This window comes from Anas platyrhynchos, chromosome 3, assembly GCF_047663525.1.
Source record: "Anas platyrhynchos isolate ZD024472 breed Pekin duck chromosome 3, IASCAAS_PekinDuck_T2T, whole genome shotgun sequence".
NCBI classification, from domain to species: domain Eukaryota; kingdom Metazoa; phylum Chordata; class Aves; order Anseriformes; family Anatidae; genus Anas; species Anas platyrhynchos.
In genome coordinates, this window is record NC_092589.1 from 19,240,909 (window position 1) to 19,267,455 (window position 26,547).

Here is a 26,547-nt window from a genome sequence, read left to right on the forward strand (position 1 = left end):
CTTTAGACTTGGGATCTTGCTTTGTCCTACTGAAAGCATTTGATTTGACTGTTGCAAGCATTTACAAATGTTTGGAACATTAGGTTTACTGAACTACAGCAGACTGCGTGCCATAGTGGTTTTAGTCCAATGTCACATTGCAACAGGTGCATTTCGAGAAATAGCAAGGCTCCCGTCCTTTTGGGGGAACACAGGCAGAATGGCCAGATCATACAAGGGTGCTTGACCAAAAATCTGGGTGACTTTATTCTGTCACTTTAGACTGGCCTAAGCACTACTACGTGGTAAGTACAGAAGGAAGAAGAGGATGTTTGTTACTTTTCAGGAGTGGACCTTCACTCCCATGCACAGTCAAGAAGGTGCAGAAATGGCCTGGATGGCTCTGCTCCTGCTGAGCAGTGGTTTAACCCCATCCTACCTGTTTTTTTTTAGATTTGGTCTGGTCTGGAAATCCATATGCAAGTATGCTTTAGTCCACACAGAGTGCTGCTGTCCATGCGCTCAACTTGAGCAAGTTGCTTGAGCTTCCTTATGGTGATCAATTTGCTTTTAGTGATTAGGTGGAAAGTTAAACCTGACTCAGTTCAGCCAGCACCCAGAGGTATGTGGTGAAATGCATAAAAAAAAAAAAAAAAAAAAAAAAAAAAAAAAAAAGCTGTGTAAATCTCTGGCGATTGTTGTGCATTCCCTGCAGAATTAGCAGTTTCAGGATCTGGGGAAGTGTCTGCTTTTGGCAATGTTAGGAGTCACTCCTAGTGTTACTATACCAGAATGACATTCTTCATTGCATCTCAGAAAGGATCCATGGACTGTCTATTCTATGTCAACCTGCTGAGGAGGCATTAGCATAGTGATGTACTCAATAAACCTTCATTCTTCGTGGTGAGGCTTCTCAGCATGATTTCTGTTGTAGCCAAAAGTACATTAGAGAGGTAATTTAGGTCACAAAAGTAGAACACTTAGAAAATGTCAGCTTTCCAGTGGATTAGCCAGCATATGGTTATCCTGTCCTTGCATACATGCAGCCTGGGAATGAAAATGATACGGGGTCATGAGGGTAAGGATGGTACCATTATCACCCTTTTATAGCATCACCCTTTTATAGGCATGCATTCAACTTGCACTGACAACCAGTGTACTACTGTTCCTAAATTTGGACTGTGACTTTTCAATTATTTGGTTGCTAAAGGTAATTTGGATATGAATGTTCCAGTGTGCAAAAGTAAAAGAAACTCAGGTTAAGCATTTGTAATTGCTGGCTTCTTCATGACTAGAATGTGAACTGGAATCCCACACGTTTAGAGCAGTACCTATAACTACTTAAACTTCAAGGCTGATTGATTGCTACTTAACCAACAGCTGTAAGAAGCTTTTCATCTAAGAACACTGAGCAGATGTCAGACTTAGGCTTCAGAGGTTTTCATTTGATGTGAGGTCTCAACATGGAACTGTTCTGTTTGTGTGCTGGTTGTGGTCAGTTTTGTTGTCTCTTTTTTTTTTTTTTTTTTTGTTTTTTAATTTTGATGTCAAAAATCCTGCTTGCATCACATGGAGTCAGGGCATAAGGGCAGCTGCTACAGCCTCATGGAAATGAGGATACCTTGGGTCTATGCCAAGGTCTGCCATCAGCCATCTAGAACCCCTGACAACTGATTCCACTTTCTCATCCTTCAGGTTAGCCCCATCTCATATGAAATAAGGGCTATGGAAGACCTAAATGTCCTCTTAAAAGTATTATTTTGTAGACTGAAGAAGCCATGGCAACATAAAGCTACAACACTGTTAACATCACGAGACAAACTTGAGTCAGTTACTGCCTTTGAAACATCTGTGGTGTGGGCTAAAAGTAAACTTTTCTACCAAATTTGATGTACATTGAAGGAGTTGCAAAAATATCCCCAAAAAGGGGGAATATCGGATAAGAAGGGAAGAAAAAAATGGAGTAAAACGGTTGTGAAATGTCTCAACAGTTGCGCTGCTTTTGTCATTGCTATTCTTTTTCTAGCAGGGTGTTTAATTTACTGGATCCATTGAATCATGATACAGTCAACAGAACCACTGCTTAGACACTTGCTGTTACTATTAAAAATCTTAATAATATTACTGCAAGGAGATGACTGCAGCTGGGGTTTATACCACCGTTTGCTCCTGCAGGGACTGGAAAAAAATGTAGGAGTCTTACCTGCTACATTTGTTCACGTGTATACCAGCTCCTTTTTTGCCTTTATCCTCCACTATGCGAATGTGTATCATTCCTGCATGCCTCTCTCTTCTAGGAATGCATCTCTAGAGATTAAAAACAGGAATAGTATCACCAGATGAGATTTGATCTGGAGAAATGCAAATGTATGCCGTGGAGGGCAAAAAAGTCTCTTCTCTGTGAGAGAAGACTTTAGACATCTGAAGGAGATGCGATGTGGTGGGAACCATTTCCACGTGGCTTTGTGATGTGACTAGCAAAGCAATCTGGGGGCTGCTTGTATAGAGGCAGCACACCCTCAGATCCAGTCACTTACTTTGGTCTATAAATTGAACAAAGGATTCTTATTAAAGAAACACATTTTTACAATGCTTTTCATTTGATTACCTCAACTGTTTTAATAGTCTTAGAAGATTCTGGGGAACAATAAATAAAGAAGCTTTACTGTAACCCTTGCAGCATTTATTTCTATGGAAGTCAATTTTTCTTACTCCTTTCATCCAGAATCAAAAGAAAAAGAAAAGCAAGAGGAAACAAGATGCTGAGGTTCACACCTGATGTTTTTCTCTATATTTTTTACCAAAGAAAGGAAGGAAATGTGATTTCATATAAATAATTTTTCCTTACCTGTTTCTGACTCACTTTTATTGCTTCATTGTACTTAGGCAGAAGGCACTGAAGTGACCTATATGTCAGACATTACAGATGATATTGCAGCTAGAAGCCATTTAGCACAAGCACATTGGGTGTGTGATGCAGCCTTACAGTTTCAAGCCTTTACCACCCTTCTTCCTGATGCAACAGGCCTTACAGTTTCAAGCCTTTACCACCCTTCTTCCTGATGCAACAGGCCAAGGGTGGAAGGACTGCCCCCCATCAGAACTAGTAGTAGTTCCCTGTTCCCATGTAACAGGCGGTCACTCTGAGTGTAATGAACAACCTTTGGAGAATTGTGGATGTAGAAATGCTGGGGCTTTGGTGGGCCTCTTCATCAAATCTTCACTCTGTCTCCTGAAACAGTAATCATCGTGTAATCTTAATGAGAAATTACTTCTGCACTGAAGAAAGCAGAATTCAGGCTCCTTGAGCAGGCCTGTGGCCTTGTGTTTGCAACAGGTATGTATAGCTCAGGCCCTGTCATCTTTCACGTGGTGTCTCTAAGAGCATATAAACCCTCCGCTCATTTTACTCTGCTCACAGCAGCAGAGCCTGCTTGTCTGCTGCTGTCTTCTTTCCTACAGCTATAGTAAATAAACTGTTGCTCTTCTGACCTGACCCAAATCTGTGTTCTTGTTATTCCGCAACAGAATGGAGGAGTCAGAAGCTTGCATTGCATGTGAATGTTGTCCACATCTTAAAAAACAAACAAACAAACAAAGCAACAATAAAAAAAAACAGACATGAAGCTCTACAGTGGGGCTGTTGATGTTGGAGATGGGGCTTGTGGCCATTGCTTTTGAGAACAGTGACCCATGAATGTTGAGGCCGTGCTTTGGAAATGGGGTAAATCACTGATTTACATGTACTGCAAGGAGGAGGCACATTTAATCGTATGTTGTGGGGGTGTTAGCGCTGCAGGAGAAGGTCAAGAGTCCTGTGTTACATCCCATGGCCTGGTAGGACAATGAGCACCTGTGGAAACTCTTCTGTCTGGTGAGGAGAACTGCCTGGCCCCAGGGCAGGGTCACTGCTGGTGGAGCCGAGGAAGGTGGCACTTGACCTGCCCCAATTTTCTGAGGCTACCATTGGATGCTCACTTTTCTTCCCATTATTACGTCTGCTCAGCAAATACTGCCCTGACTGAAGTCAGGGTTGTTTCACCACAACTTGTGCTGCTTATGTGGGCTAGGGAAATAAGACTTACATTAGAAGACATAATGTCAGGTACATAAAAGTTTTAACAGTCCGATCTAAGAGTGCTCATTAACCCACTTATAATGGTACTAACAGTGACTAATATTATCTAGAGTATTAGAGAGAAAAGGGATAAAAGAAAAAACCCTATCCATGGGCCTCAGTGCATGGTCACAGATCCAGGTACAGCCACCCAGCTGTCCCAGCACGGCTGTGCACACCTTGCAGATTTTTCCTCACTCTGCCCCAGGGTCATCATCCATCACAGGGGGTATCCCACAGCACCAGGGCCTCTGGAATCGTCCTGTTCTGGATGTTTCAAGGCCCCACAATCATCCCTACACACATCCCCATGCCGCAGCCCTCCTGCAGTTCAGGGAGGGCTTGCTCTGCGCAGGGCTAACTGTGCTTTGTGGCAGGACGTGCAAAGTGTAGGTGGGGGCCACGGGCTCATCAGTTGCTCTTACAACTATGCAAGTCCCAACCAAAGCCAGAACGATGAACTTACAATCCAAGGCCTTCATACGCAGCTAGTGGCCTACTTCCTGGAGTAGCACAACCACGTTTTCTGGGCTTTTGGCATACACTGCACCACCATGACCCTTCTCTTTCCCCCCAAGAGCCCCGTGCTTTGATTTTTTAGCATAACCAAAGGAGCAAAGGCTGTGTGTTTTCACACAACCAAAAAGGATGGCTGCCTCCATGAATTAAGGCCAGCCTTTACTTCCCTCCTGTCCTCCTCCACACAGGATTCACAGGTGCTGGTGTTTACAAATCTGGAGCTGTGTAAACTAGAAGATGTAATCAGATTATAGCTGAAATGAGACAAGACAGCTAGTTTTTAATTATTCCTGATACCTTTCTAATTTTCACTTCATTCTGAATATTTAAAAGCCCTTCCAAGCGTATTTCACAAGTGTCAATAACAACCTAGTAACTGGATGTGGCATTATAACAATTTATAGTCACTTCCTAAAATGAGGATCTAAATTAATCTCTCTACATCTCACCAGTTTAGCTATCAGAGATATTTTACAAGATAATTGGCTTTCGGTGGCTTTAATTTAATTTAATGTATTAATATCTTACATTTATATTTCATAGATGCTATTTTAATTATTGAACTGATACATCTCAGAAACATAATTCTTTTATACAGCATCAAAGTTTTGCTTTTAGGGCTCTAGAGCCTTCTTAAGACGCTTTAATGATAAATAATAAGTCCTTGTTTATGTTTGCCGTTAAAGTTAATATCAATTTACTTTCGCCTGAGGTTTTCATGATGGAAAATTAGATCTGGTTTTGGAACATCCTGCTTTGCAAATGAGGTTAACTTTATCCTTCAACCAAAACTTGTTGCTTGCAGACTTCCAGCCCTCTGCAAACTTTAGCTGGAGTGAATCAGGAGGTTCCCCGATCAGTGAGGACGGACAGACCACAGGACTGCATGACCCACAGAACTTTGTTAGGAAACCAGCCTTATATTTCACCCCACATCAGAGCACCCCGCAGCCCTCACCACCGTGCAGATGAACGCAGGGCACGTAGGGCTCTGCAATGGAGAAGGAAAAAAAGCCCAATGACCCCCTCTGCTGTCAGAAACTACCATCGCAGAGCCTCTGTGAGCTGGTTTGCTTTTAGGCCTGGAGTGTTTTTAGGTTTTTCGTCTCCCCAAGCTGTGGGGACCAAAAACCGCCGGGAGGGGGGTTGAGGGGAGGGGGGGTGGGGTCCAGCCCCATTACCTGCAAAATGCAGGTGGGCTGATTTTTCCTGTATCAAAAAGTCTGTGCACGGGGAGAGGAGAAACAACCCCGAGTATCTTTTACTCAAGTGATACCTGAGGCCTCTGGGCCTTGAATAAGCCAGGTTTCAGATACAGGCCGATGATCCTTGCTGTCACATTAGTTTGTGAATTCTTGTGCCTAGATGGCAGGTGTGTCACCCGGTGGGTGGCGGCAGATAAATCTGTTGGCAGGAGAAGGGTTTGAAGGAGAGAAGAGCGAAATGAAGTCTGAAGGCAAAGCAGTAATGACTCCTCTTCCCCATTCCCAAAATAAATGAGCTATTGCTTTACTAAGTTGCTCTAGACCTACAGCTGCTGCCCAGTCCCCTTGCTGTAGCACATCATAACCTCGTGGGAAGTGACTGGCACTTGAAAATATTCCTGTTAAGTCCGAAACAACTCTTTTTAGTGGCTAGATGATTGGTCCCACCATGCCCCTGAGCTCTGTTCTGCCAGCCAGGGATGCCTGGGCGTTCATGCAGAAGCAGGTCATGACTTTGGCACTGTGCTCTTGCCCCAGACAAGCAGAAAGGCGAGCTGATGATTTCTGGACAGCTGTAGGACTTCTAGCCCATTACAAAATGGACCAGATTTTTCATCAGGAAACCCTCAGCTGCCATCTGGATCTCTAGCTGTTCTTGAGAGAGGAGTGAGGGGGTCTAGACTATGAGCAGAGGTCTGGGTCTGTCCTTGTATGCTTATGCCACTGTAGTGTGAGCCTTTTCAGCAACCCTGTCAAGAGGCATGGCAGTCAGTGTTGCTTGTCCATTAAAAATAAAATAAAATGAAATAAATGAAATAAAATAAAATAAAATAAAATAAAATAAAATAAAATAAAATAAAATAAAATAAAATAAAATAAAATAAAATAAAATAAATAAAATAACTTCGTTTAGGGACTGGCTAGGGATATCACTACCTTCTGAAAGTAAGATGCACAGGAAAGGAAAGCATCTTCCTAGCAGCCCACTCCAGGTCCTTTCCATTAACAATAACTCATGCAGACAGACCTAGGTCCATCAGCCCAGGACTTCTGTTTAAGGGATCCTAAAATCCCTACTAATTTTAATGGGATTGTGTTCAAGCTGCTTAACCCTTTGCCTGCTGGAAGAAGAGACGAGCCTCTTTGCTGCTGCATACAATTTTTGTGCTGCAGGTGGACTAATCAGGCCCAAGGACAGCATATTCTTGACTGTACCAAAGGAGAGTACATTGTGTTTTCTTCTTGCAAAAGGTTGTTATAAATGGTTTAGTTTCAAGAGAGCTCAATTACATTTGAGAACTCTTGCAACAGGTCTGCTCCTAATTATGGCTCAGGGACTTTGCAGTAGTCAAAAGACAAATGAATGCAGAAGAAAGCAGCAAACAGCAGTAGGCATTTCCATGGTTTTCTCTTTGCTGTCTATTAGCTGTGCCCTGTCCCATACCCAGGGACTGATTTTGAGAGCTCAGTCTGCCCTCCCTCCCAGCGACCTTCCTAAGCTCGAGCACTTCACTTTTCACTTCTGAGAAAGTCAGATTTCTCCTCCCCAGTTTTTATGTTATTGTCTCTCGTTGTGACCACCAAGAACACCACTTGTTGCTGGCACTATCCCATTACCTTTGAGAGAGAAATTTAGAAAACAAATGCCACTGTACCCAAAACACCCCTGTGCCAATGCTGCTCTGCAGCAGCTTTTGATCTCCTTCCAAAGCCCATAGGAGGTCAGTCCTCACAGGTGACTTCTAGCTAAGCAGGATGATAAAACCCATGAGAAGTGACACTGGCAGGAGCTTTTTAATGGGACCCCAATCATCCTGGGTCCTGATAAGTGTCCTGGTTTCATGGGGATTACAGAATAGCTGATAGCTGGCCTTATTTCTACCTGTACTTCAGCTGAATGTGGCCATTGAGGCCAGCTCCTTTCCCTGGGGAGGCACAATCATTGCCTGCAAACCCTCTTGGTGACAGAAACCTTGGTGTCATCTCTGCCCGAGTGCCACTCCTCTGGGTGCTGGCACTGCCCCAGACTTTTTTGCCAGTTAGAGGAAGACATTCATTTTCCTTTTCTCATCCTCCTCAGCTATGAAAGTCCCTGGGATTGTCATGAATAACAGGTGAGATCAGTGGCATTAAAACATGCCTTGGTCTTCCCTGCTTTGTTCACAGTAACAGGGTTGGTGAGGAGATGGAGCCAGGCTCTGCTTCCAGGCAGATAGCAAGAGGCCCAGAGGCACTGAGCACAAGATGCAGGAGGGAAATTCTGATTACATGGAAAGAAAAATGTTCATTCTGGGGATGGTGAGGCAGCAGAACGGGTGCCTGGCGAGGCTATGGGGTCTCTGCTCTTGGAAACGTCGATGACTGAGCTCCACCAGCCCTCTGCAACCTGCTCCAGCTTTGAAGGTCAGCCCTACTCTGGAGCAGGAGCTAGGCAGGAGACCTCCAGAGGTCCTGCCCAAAGCTCTTTAGTGATGTTGCGATTCATGGTATTAGGTTCCACGAGATGTTTCTGAGACTAACCTGAAGGTTTACTGATGGGTATCATTGAGGTTGCTACAGTGCTCATGACAATGAGACAGGGTTAGGGTCAACCCCAGGATATCCTAAAATAACCTGACAAGCCTCAGCCCCAGATTTTCTCAGCCTCCACCATCTCCAGAAGGACAGACCTGTCTTTATTAGCCAGGGGAAGTCACAGGAATTTCAGGTGAGAGATTTTGGTTCATCTCACAGGTACATTTCTCAGCCAAGGTGTTTGACATGAGACTTACTGTGGAGCAGGGGGAAGAGAGCTGTGGTACAGGTTCATCTCCTGCCGGCCAGAGACAGGGAGATCACAGCAGGACATCTCTGCAGTTTGAGGACTTCGCAGTTTTGTTTCTGTGCACTGATTAATATTCGAGACTGAAAGACAGGTGCTACGCAGTGCTGGACCCAGCTGTGTGTAAAAATACTCTGTTACATCCATCTCCACACAATAAACACACTAAGAAAGAATGAGGTGTATCTCTAGCCATCTCCAAGGCTTTATGTGGTCCAAGCTGCATTTTTTATTTTTTACACCAAGTGGAAGCAGAGCAGCATGCTGGTTTCAGGGGAGAGAAAGGAGTGGGAGGCAGAATATCACATCCCATTTCCTCTTTTAAACACTTGGCAAGGGAGCAAACTTTCCATTCCCATCTGGCACAAGCAGACTAAACACAGGTTCCCTTCTGATAGCCATCTGCACTCTTTTGCTACCTTTTCCCACCAGTCCTCTGCAGGCAAAATGCAAACCCGTGCACTATTTAAAGATACCCACATTTAGGGAGTGTAACCAAATGATTCCTTTTAGTTACCTTCCTTCCAAGCAACCAGGCAGTGAGAGCCAAGCCAAACAGTAACACCGGTTAATCAACAGGCTCAGGACATGAAAGCAGCTCCACTTCCTATTTGTGAATGTACAGATGTTGTTTATCCTGGATCTCGCCTTGTTGGTCCCCCAGGATTAAATCACAGGCCTTTAGTTGGAGCTTGAGTGATTGTTTTCCTATTGAGCAGCCTGCAGCCAGGTTTGTGCGACTCTGCAGCACCTTCATCCTCTGAATCTTCCTCTTGGTGGGTCTCTGCTGGACCAGGAATCCTCCACAAGGATTGGGGTGCACCACAGTGCTGGGAGCCTGCATGGGGCACAGCCTCACCCAGGCTTTGGTGATGCTGGTGGCTCTCCAGGTGGAGGAGCTGTGGAGGCTGGGGACCACCAGCAGGGGAGAGCTGCTGCCTCACATGGAGGTGCAGATGTGGGCGTCTCACTGCTCTGTGCTTGTGCAGTCATGCTTTGCAAGATCCGTGTGATTTTGGCCAAGACTGGTGGCCAAGTAGGCATCAAATACTTCAGCTATTCATTCCTGGAGTCCTAACAGAAGCAATTACTACATTGATCCCTGCCTTAGTGAGCTCTCAGGGCAGAAGGCACAAGGATAACTAGCCTCTGCTCTTAAGTAGGAAGCTGAGGATTTCATGGGATTACTTCTTGCTCTTTGACAGATGTAGGTCTTAGGTCAGAGTTAAGGTCATTGCTGAGCATCATGGTGTGGTTTAATAGGCATCAGTAAGAACCTTTCATCAAATCTGGGATGGGATGGGGTCCTGCACACAGGGGAATGTGCAGCCTCCTGTACACATGCATGTGCAAGAAAGAGCAGGGAGATGCGCACTGCCACGGCCTGGGAGGCAGCTCCCAAAATCCAGGCATGCCACAGCTGTGGGGGACCTGGCTGCCACAGGGTGTCCCAGCACAGCCCGGCTCTTGTGTTCTCAGCCCCTCACCTGCTCCTCCTAGGCTGATTTTAAAAGGCCTCAATGTAAAAGGCCAATCCTGTAATCAGTGGAACTTGGGGCTCAGTGTTGGGTGAGCAGTCATCCCCCAAACTTCATTCATCTATCAGTACTGGTTTTCTCTCATTTGTCCTTTTGACTCTTCTGAACCAACTGGGCTGCCTTATGTTGATCAGCCTCTCTCCTCTTCATGCTCAGGACTTGATGCAGCTACTGCAGCCAAAGATAGTGCATTGGCTTTGTTGTACTGGGATGGATGTGACTTACACCGACAGTTTTAGTCCCCTGTCCATGCAGAAATAAAGCTGCAGGTGTAAGAGCTCCTTTGTGCTATTACAGCACAAAACCACATTGCCATTATGCCAGCGGAGGTAAATAAATATAACAGCAGAGACAACATCTCACAGAAACCACACACTTCCCCAGTCAGCTGCCCTGTTTTTGTGCCTTTCTGATGCTTGGATTTACACACTACCTCTTTCCCTCTTGGGCACAGAAATGCTTCCTTACTTTTCAGGCCCTGCTGCCATCCTGAGTCTACATACTAAGTGGTCTGTGACCTGCCGGAGTGTGTGTAAGCCTGGTGTTGTCTACAGGGTCAACCTTCTTCAGCTGAGCACCAATCTGACCGAAAAAAAGTAAGATAAGTATCACTGGAACACACTGTTAATGAAATAAATCCATTAATACATTAAATCCTGGTGTAACAAAAAGGTGAAATACAGTGATTCAGTGAAGGAATCAATTTTTCAAATGAAAATATTTTCCATACACCAGTTCTGGCCAAAACTCACTTCACTTACACTGACGGGATATAAATATTAACACAGACACTCTTTGTTCCTAACTTGTCCTTCTGTACTGGCATGATCTGAGCTGAGCTGAGAGCTTGCGTATCTTGCTGGCTTTGCTGTTGACAATGGACCCTTGGTGCATCTCCAGAGCAGACCAGCAAGGAGACAAAAGCAGGGACAAAGCAGCTTCAGAGCAGATTTCCCTTTGTGTCCAGGCTTTACTGCATGCCTACATCTTTGCTGGGGCTTTTGCTGGGCCAGACAGGGCCATTTCATTTCTCCATTTTCCTGACTGGTGCTCAACACTGGCAGATCGTGTGAGCATGGGCCAAGCCCTACAGATACAGAAGGCCGAGGCTGCGATTAAATAACATTTTAGATAAATCACTAGTGCATTTTGCATATTTAAGTACACGTGAGTGATATTTCTGAGTTCAGCAGAAGGCCAGAGAGAACACTTCTTTCAGAAGAAGAGTTAGAAGGAGGTGCTGGCAGGACATAAATGCCAAAGAAGGGCCCAGAAAGCCCCAAGGTTCAGGCCCGATTCTTCCCTGCTCAGTGCAGTGCACATCTGAGCTCATCCAGGCCCAGGTGCTGGGTGAAACAACATCCAGGAGGGACTAAGCATTAACGAGACGCACTGATGTTAGCAACAGAGAAGAAAAGTGAGGGAAATCAGGTGGAAAATGGGGTCATTGCGTGGTTATTTTAGGCTTGTTGAGCCAGAGATGCGTTGGTATCCTCCATCCCGTCCTCTCCTCCACTGCTGCCCCTCTGCTCTCCTCCTGGTCATCCACAACAGGTGTCACTGCACCAGTAAAGGCCCCAGCTCAATAAAGCCTTTTAGCACAAAGTTAATTATCAGGACAAGCTTAAGGGCTTTGCCACACAGGGCCTCCAGGACCGCGGGGAAACATGCAGAGCCATTCGGCCTCCTCCCATCCCCTTTGCAGCTCCTCCACTGGCTGCTATTAATTTTTTGGTTTATGTTATTTTGTACTGTCCTGATAAACAAAACACTACAGAGAATTATAAAATTAACTGGAAAAAGGAAAGAAAGAAAGCCATGAGAGCTCATCTGGTTTCAATGAGCTCAGCTCCCGGGAAATCAGTTTGCCCCAGCTGAGAGCCCAGAGCTGCTGTTGCTGTCCCCAGATGAGAAGGGAGTCCCAAGTGTTTAAAGCACAAACATAAAATGGTGAAACAGGGATCTGGTGAGCACATTAGATGTGGGAAAAAAAAAAAAAAAAAAAAAGAAAAGAAAAAAAAAAAGTAGAAATCAGGTCATGCTGGGCTTCATTTCCTAGACCTGGCTGTAAACTAAAGACAAAAAATGTCTCTTCATACCTTTCTGGGGCAAGGGAAACAAGCACAAGTTATAGCTATGCTTGGACAGCTGTCCTGCATTGGGAACACATCCTCAGGCTTATGGAGGATCCCCCATCACTGGGATACAAGAACACTTCCACAAAGGCTTTCTTAAGGGAAGAAATGGAGGTTTAATGCTGCTGGTGCATACCTTACCCAAGAAAGACTTCGCTTCTTGGGGTTCAAACATGCCTGGCTCAGCAAAGCACCAATGTGCTGATGGAAACCATGAGGTGTGCCTTTGCATTCAGAAGGACTCTTAATGCACTTATGGTTAATCACATGGATAAATCTCTCAGTGGCTTCCAGCCAGAGTGAGCAACAACAGCAACGATCCCCACGCTTCCCCATGGGCTGACGTGCTCACCACATGAATGGGAAGTAATCCCTGAGATAAGTACGTATGTTTTTTTCTTAGTCCCCCCAAAAAAACAAACAAACAAAAAGGCTGTTATCAAGGTAGAACCATGAAACTATCTGCCTGTGCCAGGCTGGATGGAAAAACAAGCAGCAGGTGAGCAGCTCGCTGAGCTGCTTTTGCTCGGTGATGGCTGCAGGAGCCTTGGGAGTGTGGGTGGAGGAAGGGTGAGCCTGGTGCTGTTCATAGGTCTCTTTGGTTTTACTAAGAATCTGTGGTTTTTGTTTTGTTGTTGTTTTCATTGGCTTTTATTTTCTAACGCCAAGATCAAGACACGTACAGCAGGTATGTGTATGTCTGAGAGGGACAGCCTTGTTTCTGATGACACGTCAGAGGGAACTGAACTACAGCCCTGTCTCCGTGTTCCAGCTGGACACACTAGGAGACGGGAGCACTCAGTGCAGGTGGAAAAGTTAATTTTAAGAAATCTAATAACGTGGACCAACAGCACACGAAGGCCTCTCTCCAGAGTGGTCTCTCAGCCCTTGTACATACCACGAGGCACTGACTTCAATTCTTCTTCAAAACTGTCTTTTACAAGTCAAGTCTTGTCTCCTCTTAGGAGAGTGCCCACATGAGCAAAGCCAGTAAGTGGGACCCATGAGGTTACTGGCAGCCCTTCACAGCGGATTCGTCTGCACCCACCCAATTTTCCATGCATCTGCAGGGGCTAGATCAGCTTCTTGTGATTCATTTTAATCTGGCACAAAGAAGATGCTTGCTGAAGCCTGATGCAAAACACCCACATATGCTATCATTATATAATATGAATCTAAGAAGATTAAAATATCCGGTCTGAGGAAACACATGCACGTATGTATCTGTGCGTTTGTATACAGTCCGGGGGCTGGCAGGGTGGAGTAAAGGCAGAGTAAAGCTGCTCAGCAGAAACACTGAACTTGCTCTTGGTAGTTTGTACACGCCGGGCAAATGATGCACATGATTGGTGCATTTTGCTGGTGCATCAGCATGAAACAACACGTTAAACAAAGACATTCCCTGAATTACACTTGACCTGCCAGCTTATGGCAAGATACCACTCACACAATGAAAAAATGGAGTGGATGCAGGCCCTCAGACCACCGAGCATCTTCCAGTGGCCCTGCGGCTGAGAGCTTCACCTCCTGCTGCCCGCAGCACTCATGCGTTCCCGGGCAGTAAATGGATTTGCTGCATCTGTCGCCTCCTCCTTGCTGCCATCGATTCTTATTGCCTTGCTAAATATAGCTTGGCCTCCTGGAGCTTTTCATTCTGATTTTTCCTTTATTTTTTTATTTATTTTTTTCTGCAGTTAAAGGCACCGCACACAGCAGGTGGCTCGAGGAGCAGGGGCTGGATGACCTCCTGCCAGAATTAGGGGTGGTTTATCTCACAGATCTTACACAGCAGCCGCCAACGGCCACGAGTGGGGTGTGCCCGGGTGGGGGGGCCGTACCGTGGAGCCCCCCAAACACACTCGCGAGACCGATGGGGCCACGCAAAACCCCCCTTTTCCACATCCCTCCCCTTCGGCTTTCCGCCGAGGCCATTCATGAAATGGCGGCGTGACGCGGGGGGCGGCCGCGGGCCGGGCCCCGCCCCGGGGCTATGTAAGGGCCGGGCCGGCTGTGGGGCGCGGAGCCGAGCGGGGCTGTGGGGCTGCTGTGGGGACACCGACACCAGGCTCGGGGACTGCCTCTGCTGGGGCTTCATGTCCGTGCTCTGCCCCCTGCCCTGGTGAGTGCGAGCTTGCCGTGGGGCGGCTGCTTGCATGGGGTGGGGAGGGTGTGAGTGGGGCATCGCGGGCTGGCGATGTGGCAGCGTGTCGTGATATTTTTTTATCGTGATGTTTCTATCGTGATATTTCCATCCCCGCTGGCGGCACGGCTGCGCCCGGTGGCCCGAGGGGGTAACGCCGGGGGGTGCGGGCTGGGGTGACTCGGAACGGAGCATTAAAAACAAAACAAAAACCCTGAAACCAGTGCTTGTGCTTGTTCACGGTGCCCCCCTGGGGACAGGGCTGGAGGAAATGGGGTGAAAAAGCGGCCCCGCTGCTGCTGAGAGCTCGCTGGGTGTTGTTGAGCCGGGAATGGGGAGCGCTGCTGGCGGGGTGCGGGGATGGAGCACCTGGTTCGTGAGGTGCGGTGGTTTGTCCATCCCTTGCCACAGGGGTTGGCAGCGTGTGTGGGGAAAACACGGCCGTACAGGAAGGAAGGGACCAGAAATAGATTGCTGACGGCCTCTTCTGCCTTCTTTATTTTTCTGACGTTACTTAAAGCTCGCTGAGCTCTTCTGAGATCCTCGGGTCATGTGAACGCTGTCTTTTGTTCCCAGCCCCGATTATCTGAGATCAGCTGAAATGACTGAAGTGATGATGAACACCCCAGCTATGGACGAGATCGGGCTGAGCCCCCGCAAGGATGGCCTGTCGTACCAGGTGGGTGCTTCGCTGGCTGCTTGGGCGGCGATCCCCTAGGGAATCACTCGGGACGGACAGCGGGTTTGGTCTGGGGTGCTCTTCTGTGGCCTTACCTTGTAGCGGGTCTTTTGGTGACAAGAATCCCAGTGCGGAGCTCTTCCCTGGCAGATGTGACACAGCCTGCACAGAGGCAGTTGCTCTGAGCGTGCAGTCTAACGAGGTATGCTGCAGGACGCCTGCATATTTATGTCTGAGAAATGAGCCACAAGCCTGTAACAGTGCACCGGAGCGTGAAATCAGCTGAACTTTGGGCCTCCGGTAGAAGTTGAAGATGTGCAGAGGGGAAAAGAGTGTGTATTGCTTTTTTTTTTTTTTTTTTTTGTCAGAATTCTGTGTCTGAATAGTGCAAGTTGTTTGTTTTTTTGCCCGTGTGGGGAAATAGCTGTTCTGCTTTAGTGCTTGAGTTAGTGGAAAGTGTATGACCTTGCCTTCCTCCACTACAGAGGGAGCATGTGGTAACGAGAACGGCTGCTAAACCTGAAGCAATCGGGCTGGTCTGTGCCAGATGTTCAAACAGTTGTCTTAATGGGTCACCACGTGAAGAAGTCTAACCAAGTTGTATGAAATGTTTCTATTATCCAAACTTTCCAGTGAGAGTCAGTCTGGGTGCCTGGCTTGTTCTAACAGTTGCTTCAGTGAGGTTTTCCCCAAGTGCTAATGACCTTGATTAGTCTGTTTAGGTTAAGTAGGAGATAAGCCTCTTTGGTTTTGAGTGGATCATCTGAACCTGAAAGCGTTTTGAGTCATAAATGCTGATAACTCATATCTATGCAGGGCTTATGCATCTTAGATTCCTTCTCTGAAGCAGTCTAGTCATAGATGGCTCTTTCCAAATGCCTGCAAGAGCTGGTAAATACCTGCTAGTGCTCCGCTTTGTTGTCAGCCAGACTGATGGTAGAAAGGGCAGAGATACAGAGGGCAGATGCTGATAAGGCACTGGCAGCGTGTGGGCTGTGGCTGAGGGTTCTGCCTGTAAATCAGGTTAGTGTAAAGAGGATTGAAGAAATGGCTGCGGCCTTCCTCTGACTGCTAGGCTGAAAATGTCACAGTGCAAAGTGAGCTGGTTGAAAGCATCCTTCAACAGTTGAAAACTGAAGTTAGAATAGCAAAGCCAAATTGAATGCAAATGGTACTGTGAACTCTGTCCTGTCTCAGGGTTTGTCAGTCCTTGCTTCATCGTGCTGATGGAGAGTGTTTGGTACATGGAAAATTATATGCTACTCTGAGGGCTGTAGTGTAATAACTTAAAACCAGACAGGGCTAATAGAGCATGACTGCTTCTGCACTGAGGATTGGTCTAAGCTGCAACATCTTCTTTTGCTGATCTGCAGAGCTGGGCACTCACAATGTAAGGGTGATAGCCCTTCTCTATTAGAGACAAAAAAGATCTCCAGACTGGGAGAGGCAAGCTTTTAGTTTCTAAAGTGTCTCTTGTTGTAGTGGTAGAACATGTCATCTGTGTAGTAAAGTAAATACATCAAACTGAGGTTCAAAATGTCGCCCTTTAGGCTGTGCAGAGCAGGGTCTGCCTGAGGACTGGTCTGTAGGGTACTTGGGGTGAGCATGGGGGCTGCTTCTGCCACCACATGTGGACATGAGATTCCTTTGGATCAGAAAAGGGGACACAGAAGCTTTGCTAGAATTGTGAAGCAAGTTAGAATCTGCTGGAGACAGACTTGACTTGCAGACCACACTGTTTCAAAGTATTTTTGTTTTCCAAGCAAAGACCTGGAAGTAAATTGAGGAAACAACCGCCTCCAGACTATAAACTCCAGCAATCTGGTTCTTCCGTCCTGTGGAGTTCACTGAACTTCAGGGCTCCTGGCTGTCTCCCTAGTTATTTTTCTGAGGGAACTTGACTTGTTTGCTTTTTCCTTCTGCCTCTTCCACTCCTTGCCTCTGTTTATAGTCTGAAGTGTCTGTCTAGACATCACCTGAAGCTATGCATCCCCCAGTAAAACTTCCCAGTGTTCTGTGGGCTGACCATTGCTGCTCTTTAAGTACTGATGTGAAAATCCAAACTGCAGAAACCTCATGCCTGTGATAACAGAGTTGCCCATACAGACCTAGTAATTTGTATGCAGTTTCACTTGCAAAATGTGCTTTCTTGGCATAGTTACCTTTTTCCGGTTAATGTGCAAGATGCTTGCAAGCAGATCTAACTTCAAAACCCTTCAATACAGAGCAGTTTTTATTCCTGTATTTGCAAGACAAAGTTGCTCTCTGGGCCCTCTGTAGATGGTGGATGTGAATGGTGAAATCTGGGCATGAGTCTCAGAGCACAGGGAGGCATAAACAGAACAGAAGATGCAGATGAGGAGATGATGTCATGCTGGGTCTTGTGCCTGCAGTGAGGAGCTATTTCTGGATCTTTAATAGATATCCCATAATTCCCAAGGGACTGCTAAACAAAAAAAAAAGCCAAACCAACTCATTGAAATGCAGCTGATGGCTCAAGATGCCCCTGCTGCAAACGGATGTACCTACAGAGGGCTTTTTCCCCTTCCTGCCTGGCAATCTCTGGAGGGCTGGGCCTTTTCCATGCTAGTTGGAGCTAATGTACTGTATTAGGACTGTACTGTATTAGTGTTGTGCTAGCAACAGGTATACTTCTTCTCTGAAAAGCCTCATCAGCACGATGCCTGCTTGTCCTGTAACACCATTTTGCAGCAGCGTGGATGCTGCTATTGAAATCGAGGCTGGCTTAATCATTTCACTGAACTGTTGTTAAAACAGTACCTTCACCTGAATCCCACGTTGTGTCTTGAAAGTGGAACTGGTTCTGAGCACAACTGAGAACGCTTTGCCCAAAGTGTTTTACATGAATGATGTGTCCTAAGCTAAGCATGATACTCTGCAGCCCAGCTAGCTGGTCCTGTGGGGCCTCAGGCTCCCTTTTAAGGGACTGGCATGTGGAATCTGAGCTTGCCTAATGCAATCAGCTGGGGTTTGGTTGTCATGGGGAGCTTGAGCTCTTTAAGTCATGATCACATCATGCTGGGATCTGTCTAGGTTAATCACAGCCACAGTTAGCTGCAAATTGCGTCAGACCGACTGAATCTAGGTAAATAGGCTTACTGCTCCATCCAGTGTCCATGGCAAAAGCTTGGGCTCCCTGTCTCGTTGGGAAAACTGGTGCTGGTGAATGCAACCTCTTCACCCGTCCCTGAAGCACTAAATTTCTCGGGAGCTGTGGTGTTCAGTGATGGGGGACTTGAGCTGCATCAGTATGGAGAACAGAGACGTACATCTAGCTTCCCAGCTAAACTGGGGAGAGGGAAAGCAGTAGTTCAGTGGGTTTGGATGCAAAAGCCTGCATCGTGAAGGGAACAACATGTTGCTGACCTGGGGTCTAGCAGAAAAGGATGGAAGTTAAGGTTCCTCTTGTTTGATTGCAAGGTGCTACTTACCTGTGTAGCCTTGGCTTCTCCTGGGGAAGCCCTGTGTTAGGGCTGGTGCTTGCCATCATCAGGAGGTCTTCAGACTGGGCTGCGGAATTTGGTAAATACAACTGAGCTTAGGATAACTTGATCTCCCACTGTACATAGCACATTTGATGCATTTACTAGACAAAATCCTCAGGCTTAATTATTTTAGGATGAGTTAATGTTTATTTCAGGTCTTGGACCTTAACTGAAGGCATGAGCAAGATACGGAATGAGCAGAGCCCTAACTAATATGTTCAAATCTACCCTCTGTAAAAGAATGTTCTGCTGAAATTCAAACGGAGGACAAACAGCTAATCATAACATCTCAGTGCATGTTTTTTCCTCCCTCCTTGATGTCTCATTACTCTGGAAAATTATGATGCATGAAGTTTCCCTGCCACTGTCCCCAAAGACAGGGCAATGTGTTTGTGACTGGGGAGTTGTCATAGCTCATAAACCTGAGTCACACACTGTGTGCATTCTAGATGGAGCTCGGTTTCGAGTCATGACTACTGCATGAGTGAAACTTAGCAGCATTACTTCTTGTAACTGGAAAATTTCTCCAAAAAGCACACTGAGATGATTTAAATATTTCCTGGAATGAGCTTGCTGTGCTTCTTAATGGCAGCAGAGTTTCATTTCAATAACTAGAAATAATTAGAAATCAGAATTTTGACTTGATGCTGCTCAGGAGGCACAAAACTTACCTTTTAGTATTCAGAGCAGTGGTATGTGTACGTCAGGGTATATCCTGTACCTGAAGTGATAGGCCTCTCCGTGCAGACCTTCATGTCTTACGTTAGTAATACCACAATGAGGTAAAGCTTTCCACCAAAATGGTAACTTAATTTTGAAAGATCTTACCTTAGTCTCCCTAAAGCTGGAACAGTTTTCAGCCTGTATGTGTAGGGAGGCAAGCATTTGAACTATTTGTTTTGGTATGAAGTATATGTTTGAATTTACGAGTGTCACTTGGATTATGGTAGCTCTGAACTAATCTTCTTAATTGTCTGACATCTCTTCTGCTTTTGGTGTTTTTTCCCTGTGAATGCTTAGAGAGGGTATGAGCCTCCCCAGGGCAAAGGGAACTTTCCGTTCTTGTTGCCAAGACTTCATTCAAGGGTAGCAGAGCCAGATCATCTGAAACAAAGCAAATATGATCTTCAGAAAATCATTTCAAGCTTTCATTTTAAACACTGCTTTCACTACCCTTTCCATCCTGAAAGACAGCAGTTCCCAAAACATAATCTGGAGAGGCTTGTGAAAACCAGTCTTGCTGCAAGCAAGAAGCTACACTGAACAGCATACACATGTGCTTAGTACTTAGAGATAGAAGAAGACTCTTGCTACAGGCCAAGATTTGGGACACTGCCACGGAACTGGGGATATACGGAAGCAGTTGTAGTACCTTATCAGGTATATACCTGATGATAATACCACTGAATTACATCTGCACTTGCTTATAGCTAGCCTTCCCAAACAACCAGTTGGTGGCTGTCATTTGTCCCCCATCAAGTAACATAGGTCAGCAGCAGGCATCTGGTACAGCTGTGTGCAGGGCGGCTCCCTCTGATAAATGTGGGGGAGAAGCTAAGCCATCACTGCTGTGCTCTCTGGGTGATGGGGAGATGAAAAGTCTTCCCCTCAGGTGGGTGAGCAAGCAGAGAAGCTTGCAGACAGGTTTTGTTAGACAAGCTGTCCTGGCTGTTGTGTAAAAGGGTTCAGAGCTAGCAGGTCAGATCTGAGCCTGCTGCATCCTCACTGAGAGGGGGAATTCACTACAAGTTTTTTCAGAATTTTTTTTTTTTCCTTCCCATTGTCTACAGCTGGAGTAGGACCAGATTCTGCATATGGGAGCAACAAATGCAGCGTGGCCCTGCTGGTGTGGGACAACAGAAAGCTGGTGCTTGCTGATCTTCATAAAAAGAGCCTGGCAGCTCTGCTTAATTTGGGGCTGACCTAGGAGACTTTTCCATACCATTTCCCTGAATGTGCAAACAGTCTTAATCTGAAAACCACTTCCCTTCAGTCCTTGCACTTGGCCTGCAGTGCTGTCCTGCTTGTCATATGCTAGGAAATTTGCCTTTGTATAATTTTTCCATTGACTGTCCACACCCCTTGAAAATGCAGTTGCAACATCTCACTTCATGCTGCTTCTATGATTAAAAGACATGACTTAGTGGAAAAAATCTTGACCTTCTTAGGTTTGGCCTGTCCTGCAACTGTTTGAGATAAGATTGTGCTGGTTTTTTATTTAAAAAAAAAAAAGCTGCACGCCACATTTCAGGGCTGTTTGTTTTTTAAGGAAATGACTACTACTTAGTTTCTGGGAAAAAAAAAAAGGCAGGCTAGGTCAAATTGGAGCAATTTATTTGAAAATAATATGCTTAAAATGATACCAGTCAAAGGTTAGTTTAATTATTATACTGCTATTTTTCTTGCACAGGAGGCTATTTTCATGGACATTATCAGCTTATATAACCTCATGAACCACACTTCTTTTTCCATTGCAACTTTCTAAACAATGTAATGTCAAGGGTATTTTTTTTTCCTATCCTGAATTTAGATGACTTGATGCTTAAGAGCCATCAACTGTATTTCCAGTAATGCACTAGGTGTCTGAAACTGTCTTTGGCCAAGTAGAAGCCACAAAGCTTCAAGAAACAGTTACGGTCTCACTTACCCTGGGAGTGATTAATAGCAAGTAACTCATGCTGCAACACCCATATGAAGGTGCCTGTGTTCAAAAGACCTCACTTGCCCTTGTACATGTGGAAAGCACGTGGATGGTGTGTGCTGTAGTGGGAACTGGTCTCCTATCGTTGTCCCCAGGACAAAGTGGCTGTGTGTAAGAACTTGTGTATTATGTTGTAAGTCATTTTCCTGAGTATCTGGTCCCGAAGTTACTTTGACTTTGCATCAAGTAGTGGCCTGGCCTTTTCAATAACCTGGTTCACACAAAGATTTGGATTTAAGGGAGAAATATGGCTAAATACTAGAAGACTTCATATTGATGAGGTAATGGTGTGGTTAATAGCTACTAGGTTGAAGAACAAGTTAATTGGGTGGTGTTCCAGTTTAAAATTTGGGTCAGGCTTTCCGGAATTGGTGGGTACCTGTATGGTTGGCATGAGGAGCATGGTGCTTGATGGTTAATGCTTAAGGCTTCAGCACAGGGAACCTGCTTTTGCAGCTTTTCTCACCCAGCAGTTCTCTGGGTGAGGTAGGGCTTGATAACCGTTCTTCTAGAAGGGCATCTTTTGTTTTTTCTGTTCACACTGCCATTTAGTCACACAAACCTGTTAGTGCTCCACTGCAGTGGCAGACTTTCCTGTACCTGCCTCAGTTTTTGGTGGGATCGAATCCTGTAGTCCAGTGGCACTACCAGTGAGTGTGGGCCGTGGTGCTGCTGCCGGCCAGGAGCACATTTACCCTGGCAAGCTATGGGTGGGAGGGAAGGGTTAAGGTATTACTGTGTAGCCGTAGGGGCTGGAGACAAGGAGGTCCTTATTGTTGCACTGGAGTACATAATTCCTGGCCATGCCACAGATACCTCCTGCCATAAGGAATATGGTCCAGTTTCCAACCCTTGGTCTGGTCTCTGACCCTTCCACAAAATACATATCTTCCTGCTGAATTTCATTTCTGATGTATGGCAGCTGAAGCATGCAGAACACTGCCAAAATATCCAAAATGCAGCTGAACTTATCTTCCAGGCTGGTGCTGTTGCCCAGGAGTTGTGCAAGGCACAGGCCCGTGTGGCAAGGGTCAGGACTGCTACAGTGCTGTGCTGCTCTGTGTCTCCCTCCCCTTCTGACGGCAGTGCCTGGAGCACAAGTCTGTTCTCGTGTGTAGTTTGGCCAGCAGCAGGAAATGAGATCTCAGATTTGCAGATTGAGATATCTCAGTTTGCAAAATCAGGAGAACTCATGCAAAAGCTGTGGCGGAGGGGTTGAGGCTTTCTGGATGAATAACCAGAAAAGCAGGGGCCTGTTTGGTGAGCCCTATCCAAGTAAATGTATGCCTTGGAAGAAGGCCTCTGGGCAGTGCTTGTTTGAAGCAATCTGATGTTATAGGAAGTTGAGGAGCTCTTCTCATCACTTAGTTGTTTATTTTGTGTCCGGACACTAATCCACCCTGAAGACCAAGTGTCTTGAGAGTTGTTTTTCTGTCTCAGGCTGCTTGACAGCAGCTCCTCTCACAGACTCTTTCTGGGCTCTTTCAGATCTTCCCCGATCCCTCTGACTTCGACTGCTACTGCAAGCTGAAGGACCGCCTGCCCTCCATCGTGGTGGAGCCAACAGAGGGCGATGTGGAGAGCGGGGAGCTAAGATGGCCGCCAGAAGAGTTCCTTGTGCAGGAGGAGGACGAGGAGGAGGAGGAAGAAAACTGTGAAGATGCAAAGAAGGACAACAAGGAGCAATAAATGGCTTCTAGGGAAAGGCAAGGGACTGCACCCTTCTAAAGGAAGAGCCACACTTTTTCGAAAGGCTTTTTAAAGGAAAAAAAAAAAAGACAAGTTCAACTTTGCACCTGCAAGATCTTAGTTTTTTTGTATTCTCTGTATTGAGAACTGAAGCCCTCAGTGTCAGCAGACCTTCTGAGGAAGGAAGTGTCGCAGAGAAATGTTTGCTGTTCTTGAGATCACTATCTGTATTTTTCCAAGGTGGAGACAGCAGTGAAATTCCGAGCACGTGGTGGAGGGTGACCACACAAGGGATGCTGGAGGGGGGAGCGTGGGGATGGAGGAGTGCGGAGGGAAAGCAAGCACAGCAGTGCTCAGCTGTGAGCTGCCTCTGACCAAAAGCCTGAGAACAGAGGAGTCATCTCTCAGATCTGCCTTTCTTAAAGCTTCCATTTTGTGTGTCTGAAGGTAGAAGGGTGTCCATAGCGAAGCATCGCTAAATGCTCTACTGCTGAGGGGCCCGTAGCTCTCTCCAGTTCAGCACCTCCTAGAGTCATGTCGGAGTCATACATCCATAGGAGTAGTGGGCTTCTTGCTCTCGAGCCTGTACCAGTCACTTTCCTAAAGCTGGTTTTTCCCCCTCAGTTTGCCTTTAGACCTTTCGGTGCTGAACAGCTGTATTTGCAGGGTGATGTTAGGCTGCTGCTTGTCATCTCTGCTGCTGCAAGGATTTAGTCTATCTTGCAGGTGGTTAGCATGAGGTAGTGCAAATCCAATGTAAAGACACGTTCTGTTTGCAGCATGAGCTCATGTAGATTTGAACACCTTGGATTTTTCTCTCCTGTTTGCCAAGGCTGCTGCTGTTGGTCTTGTCTTGTTTCTATGCCCAAAGCTACAGGGTGGGGATTACACCTGCTTGCCTTGGTGTCTGAGGCTGTAGGGTTTCATATCTCCTACTTGCTGCATCATGGGCTTGTGAGGGTTGGATTGGGGGATGTCCTTCAGCTCTGAATTGCAGGGCCTCTCATACCCTGGCAGTACAGGGCAGGTTTGGCTGCTCCTGTAGGAACCTGCAGAGGGGGGAGTGCTGCCAGAACTGGAGGTAACCCAGAGGTTAGATGCCAGATCTAGGGTGGATTGTCAGTGGGAAGGGTGAGGGCTGCCGTGCTGTTTAAAGAGTATTATTAGCCTGAGTATCCTGAGATAGGATGTCTGCTTTGTGGCATGGGTGAAACATTCGTAGGTGTTTAATGAAATGCAGATTGGTTTGCAAAGTCTGTGGTTGTCCTTATTTACCATATCCTGCTCCAAGGAGGAATATCCTGTCTCTGGGGAGGAGGCAATTCTGCTGCCAAACAGGGTAACCCACTGTTTTCCTGGAAAGTGATGCTCTTGTGGCTTTGTGGATCAGCTCAGGGAGCCAGTTGCTCTTGGAATAGGATGAGAACAGTTACTACCTAAACCAAATCTGGAGTCACAGAAGAGGAAAAGAAATGTCAAGGCCTTAACCAAACTTTCATAATAATCCCGATGCCACCCCCCTTTGCTTATAACAGGTTTCATTTTTAAAATATATTTGAACATGTGTATTTGTATTTTTAATACCTCATAAGTAGTTAAGTGCTGGTGGGGGTTGGGAACTACTTTAAAAATGATGACAGGATTGTTTCAGTCTTTGTGTTCAAACATAATGGCAATAACTTATCAGCTCTGCATCACTGTTTCAGACAGATATGAGTTTGGAGATGAGTTAGCACAAAGCAGGACAAATTCAGTGTTCGTACACTGCAGCTGGTCTCTAACCTAGTGATGCAGCCCTGATTATACGTTCTCCTTGACTGTCTGGGTGGATGGTTCATCACCGAATGGTCATGATGTAGTGATGCTACTTTGACAATTGTTTCAGCTGTTATATCTGTAACACTTGTTCTAGTCTTGCTGTCTTAATGGAATGAGCTCGTACACCTGTATACCAGCCAATTGTCCTATTTCTAAGTGTTACTCTGTTGGTCTCAGGCTGTACCACTAAGTCAAAGCTGTATATCAAAGATAATACCATGTTGCAGCAATGAGATGGCAATCCTTGGACTTCAAACCTGCTGTCTGCCCTAAAGACTCATGTAGTTCTGTCTGCATCCTTTTTTGGAAGTATTGTGTATATTTCTATTTGTTGTTGAATGCATCTAAAGAACAAAGCACTCCAGTAAAAATTCCTCCTGTTGTATGATATACATTCTATATTTCTGTAATTCTTTTTTGAGCCTCAGGGAGAAGCTAGCATTTTTTTCAAACTACATTTTTGTCACTGTGACAGTTGTAAATAAAGTTTGAAAATGCTTTCCAAACATACTGGCGTTGCTCTTACTGCTGGGGTGGGCTTGGATAGCCAACTTTCCAGGTAATGACCAGTGCTTGTGTTTCAGGTATGAGGGGTGCTGACTTGCAAGGCTAATGCAAATATCCTAAAGTACTCATATCTATCAGGTTGAGGCTGCCCTTTGAACATGGGGGAACTTGTGTTTCATGTATCTGGTTCACCTAAGACCATGTGAGCCTGAATCAACTTGGAGGGTGAGGGACAGTGTCTTTGCCTTTCGTGTTGCTATAGTTGGTTGTTGCTGTGTGAAAGGCTGCAGCAAAACTGTCCAATTTGCATTGTCCTGGAATTAAATGTTGTCTTTATAAATTTACAGATTAGATATGAATTTAAGATTATATAGTTTTATCTGTAATCCATATCTAAACCCTTAGCTGACTGCATGAAATTGTGGAGAGGTGAGGTTATTCTTACCTGTTCTTCTTACTACTAGTAGTAATACAGTACCTGCACGTGAGAGCAATCACTGTGCCCTAAATCCTTGCTTAAGAAGGAGAACTTTGTTAATGATTTAAACAAATGATGTCTTTTTGCTTGTGTTTGACTGGACAGGAAAGGAGCAGCGTCAGAAAAGCGAAGAGCTGGTCCTGAACCCAGTGGAAAGCACTGCAAAGTTTAATACCACTCTGCTTCCCCCACAGTCAACAGGCAGGCCAGCTATGTGTAAAAGCATTTCTAGATTGCTCTACTGAAGTCAGCGTGAGGTGGCCAAAACAAAAATGAAAGCTGCTGTGTGGTGTTTGTAGTAGAAGGAGGGAAGAAGCTTCAGGCCCAACACCAAAAGGGGGAACTGAGCTCAGAGAAACCTGCAAACTGTGTCACTTTGCTTAGAAAATGCCTTGGGCTGGTGGTAGCGCAGTTTGAACTTGCTGATGAGCAGACCTGGAAAAAAATATCAGAAGAGAGAACACTGCAGGCAGCTGTAAGGTGCTACTAAAGGTCCTTGGAGGCCCAGTACATGTCTGAAGGGTTGGATGTGCAGCTGGGATGCACCCTGTGCCACAATTGCCTTTTTGCAGCTCCTGATGCTTCTTGGGGGAAGCCCAGCTGGAGGAAGATGCGTGCAGGGCTGTAGTTTGTAATGCTGCAGTGTGAGCTGAAGGCTTGGGGTGGTGGTTTGTAGCGGCCTGGTGTACTTTGAGTGCCAAAACTGAGGACAGAC

At 45.9% G+C, this 26,547-nt stretch overlaps 1 protein-coding gene across 2 annotated transcripts; it reads left to right on the forward strand.

Annotated features, from left to right (window-relative positions):
* Positions 1-14,271: 14,271 nt before the first annotated feature.
* On the forward strand, positions 14,272-25,355 carry LBH (LBH regulator of WNT signaling pathway). Of its 2 annotated transcripts, none has more exons than XM_038177093.2 (3): positions 14,272-14,433; positions 15,031-15,133; positions 22,829-25,355. In XM_038177093.2, the coding sequence occupies exons 1-3, from the start codon at positions 14,408-14,410 to the stop codon at positions 23,027-23,029; spliced, it is 330 nt and encodes a 109-aa protein (XP_038033021.1). In that variant the 5' UTR covers positions 14,272-14,407; the 3' UTR covers positions 23,030-25,355. The 2 variants fall into 2 exon arrangements, with proteins under 2 accessions (XP_038033021.1, XP_038033023.1); XM_038177095.2 differs by having other exon boundaries at positions 14,307-14,433; positions 14,975-15,133.
* The last annotated feature ends 1,192 nt before the right edge of the window (positions 25,356-26,547 follow it).